General features: G+C 44.7%; 1 protein-coding gene across 1 annotated transcript; it reads left to right on the top strand.

Moving 5' to 3' along the window:
• Window positions 1-853: 853 nt before the first annotated feature.
• LOC128019188 (rhodopsin-like) lies at window positions 854-2,433 on the top strand. The gene has a single exon (XM_052605282.1). The coding sequence runs from the start codon at window positions 962-964 to the stop codon at window positions 2,024-2,026; it is 1,065 nt and encodes a 354-aa protein (XP_052461242.1). The 5' UTR covers window positions 854-961; the 3' UTR covers window positions 2,027-2,433.
• The last annotated feature ends 250 nt before the right edge of the window (window positions 2,434-2,683 follow it).

Below are 2,683 nucleotides of genomic sequence, written 5' to 3'. Positions count from 1 at the left end.
TTGCCTACTTCGGATTGTGTAAATATTTAGTGTTAAAATAGCTTTAAATTACTGAACAGAATGCGGACTAAGACTATACTGACCAATTACAGCCTATTTTTCACCTGTAGCTCATGCAGTGTGGATTGTGGACAGACTCACAAGGAGCTAATGTGCTTAAGGCTCCTTGTTGTAGAGTAACTCTCCTGTAATCTTTAAATCCTCTTCAAAAAACCCACATGTGTGAAATATGCTGAGCCTTGAGCATGTCAACCCAGGCATTTCATAGTGCCAAGGGTAGCCTTAGACCACCTGACACTACAAAATCTAGAATATAGAAGATTGGAAATACATTTTAGTGTTTAATGCACTGGTTTTAATATCCTGAATTAAATTACTGGTTACTGATGAATGAGTTTTGTGTTCTTGAATTAATGTGCTTGATTAAATTTGATGATTACTAAGGAACGTAGTTAAACAGTTGGCAGCTTTCTGGTTCCTTTAGATCAGCTGTTTGAAAATGGCACTAAAATCATCTAGGTTTTGAGTGCACCTCCCAGAAAACACACACAAACTATCTAGACATGTATACTTTGAATGCATCAAGACCTATGCATTCCACTCTGTACTGACATTGACATGTTGCAATCCAATATGGAAGTGTGCCATTGTGTCCCAAAGGAAGGTGTTCATTTTTTTATTTTTCACTGCTTACCTGCTGGTCAGGTACAACCTTAATAGCTTGATAAATTGCCAGAAATGCAGTGCAATGATGGCTGAGATTATTTTATTAGCTGTGGCCTAAATAGACTCATGCTGACAGCCTGGAAACATCAGTTAATCCCAAGAGAGTCTCTATAAAGCGGGGTGCATGCTCGCCCCGTCAAGTCGTGGCACAGTTCTGCCTCGTTTTTCCATAGTCCTGCCGAGCCATCCAAACACTACCACAGAAAGGGGCTGAGCACAACATCCAACCGCAACAATGAACGGTACAGAGGGAGATATGTTCTACGTGCCTATGTCCAATGCCACTGGCATTGTTAGGAGCCCGTACGACTATCCCCAGTACTACCTGGTGGCGCCATGGGCATACGCCTGCCTGGCCGCGTACATGTTCTTCCTGATTATCACTGGCTTCCCCGTCAACTTCCTCACTCTGTACGTCACCATCGAGCACAAGAAGTTGCGTACACCTCTCAACTACATTCTGCTGAACCTTGCCATTTCCGACCTCTTCATGGTGTTCGGTGGCTTCACCACAACGATGTACACCTCATTGCATGGGTACTTCGTTTTTGGACGCGTCGGCTGCAACCTCGAAGGATTCTTCGCGACCCTGGGTGGTGAAATGGGCCTTTGGTCCCTGGTGGTGCTTGCCTTTGAGAGGTGGATGGTCGTCTGTAAGCCTGTGAGCAACTTCCGCTTCGGAGAGAACCACGCCATCATGGGTGTTGTCTTCACCTGGTTCATGGCTTGCACCTGTGCCGTGCCTCCCCTGGTCGGCTGGTCCCGTTACATCCCCGAGGGCATGCAGTGCTCATGCGGAGTCGACTATTACACTCGTGCCCCAGGCTACAACAATGAGTCCTTCGTCATCTACATGTTTATCGTCCACTTCATTATTCCGCTCATCGTCATATTCTTCTGCTATGGCCGTCTTGTCTGCACCGTCAAAGAAGCCGCTGCCCAGCAGCAGGAGTCCGAGACCACCCAGAGGGCTGAGCGCGAGGTCACCCGCATGGTCGTCATCATGGTCATTGGCTTCTTGATTTGCTGGATCCCCTATGCCAGTGTGGCCTGGTATATTTTCACCCACCAGGGAAGCGAATTTGGGCCTGTCTTCATGACACTGCCAGCCTTCTTTGCCAAGACTGCTGCTGTCTACAACCCCTGCATCTACATCTGCATGAACAAGCAGTTCCGTCACTGCATGATCACCACCCTGTGCTGTGGCAAGAACCCCTTCGAGGAGGAAGAGGGCGCCTCCACTACTGCATCCAAGACCGAGGCTTCGTCTGTGTCTTCCAGCTCCGTCTCCCCTGCATAAACACTTGTCTGTGACACACGATAAGCAGTGACATGCACTGGGATTTGATGGCAACCGTCGACACAGAGACCACAAAGTGTTCAGCCCAGGGAAATGAGCGACCACTACCACTTGCAGAAAAAAAGTCTGTCAGTTTTCCTTTTTTGTATTTTTACAAAACCCAATTGGTTCAACCAAAAGACAGTTTTGAGAGAGGACAGACTATGTCCCAGTTTCAGTACATCCAGCGAGTCCAGCGTAACGGTGCATAAGATTCTTTTTGTTTTTTTGATTTTTCTTCCTAAAATGCAGCAAAAGGAAAAATATCTTAACTCTCTTACTGTTGGACTCCTTATACTGGCTTTGTTGTGATTGTAGAGGCATGTATTCAAGGCAATGTAACAATAAAAAGCACTTTGCAAATGAAATTGCTGTTTATGTTTTGATTGAGCTGTGATGTTAATGAAATGTCGAATAAGTATTTTAAATTAATTAAAACTGATTTCTAATGAGAACTTTAATGTGGTGTATATATTCCCACCGATAATGTTAATCTATTAATTTTAATCATAATCAAGACAATATGGCAGAGTTTTAGAATCGAAAAAGTACATACATTCCTTCAACAGTTCACAGCACCATAATTATGGATATTATAACAGGCTCAATATGTTATTC

This window comes from Carassius gibelio, chromosome A8 (assembly GCF_023724105.1).
Source record: "Carassius gibelio isolate Cgi1373 ecotype wild population from Czech Republic chromosome A8, carGib1.2-hapl.c, whole genome shotgun sequence".
Taxonomy (NCBI): domain Eukaryota; kingdom Metazoa; phylum Chordata; class Actinopteri; order Cypriniformes; family Cyprinidae; genus Carassius; species Carassius gibelio.
Note: the sequence above shows the minus strand (reverse complement) of the source record. Positions and strands in the feature narration are given on the sequence as shown.

Coding starts and splice junctions, on each gene's coding strand:
- LOC128019188 (XM_052605282.1), top strand. CDS start 962: ATGAACGGTACAGAGGGAGATATGTTCTACGTGCCTATGTCCAATGCC.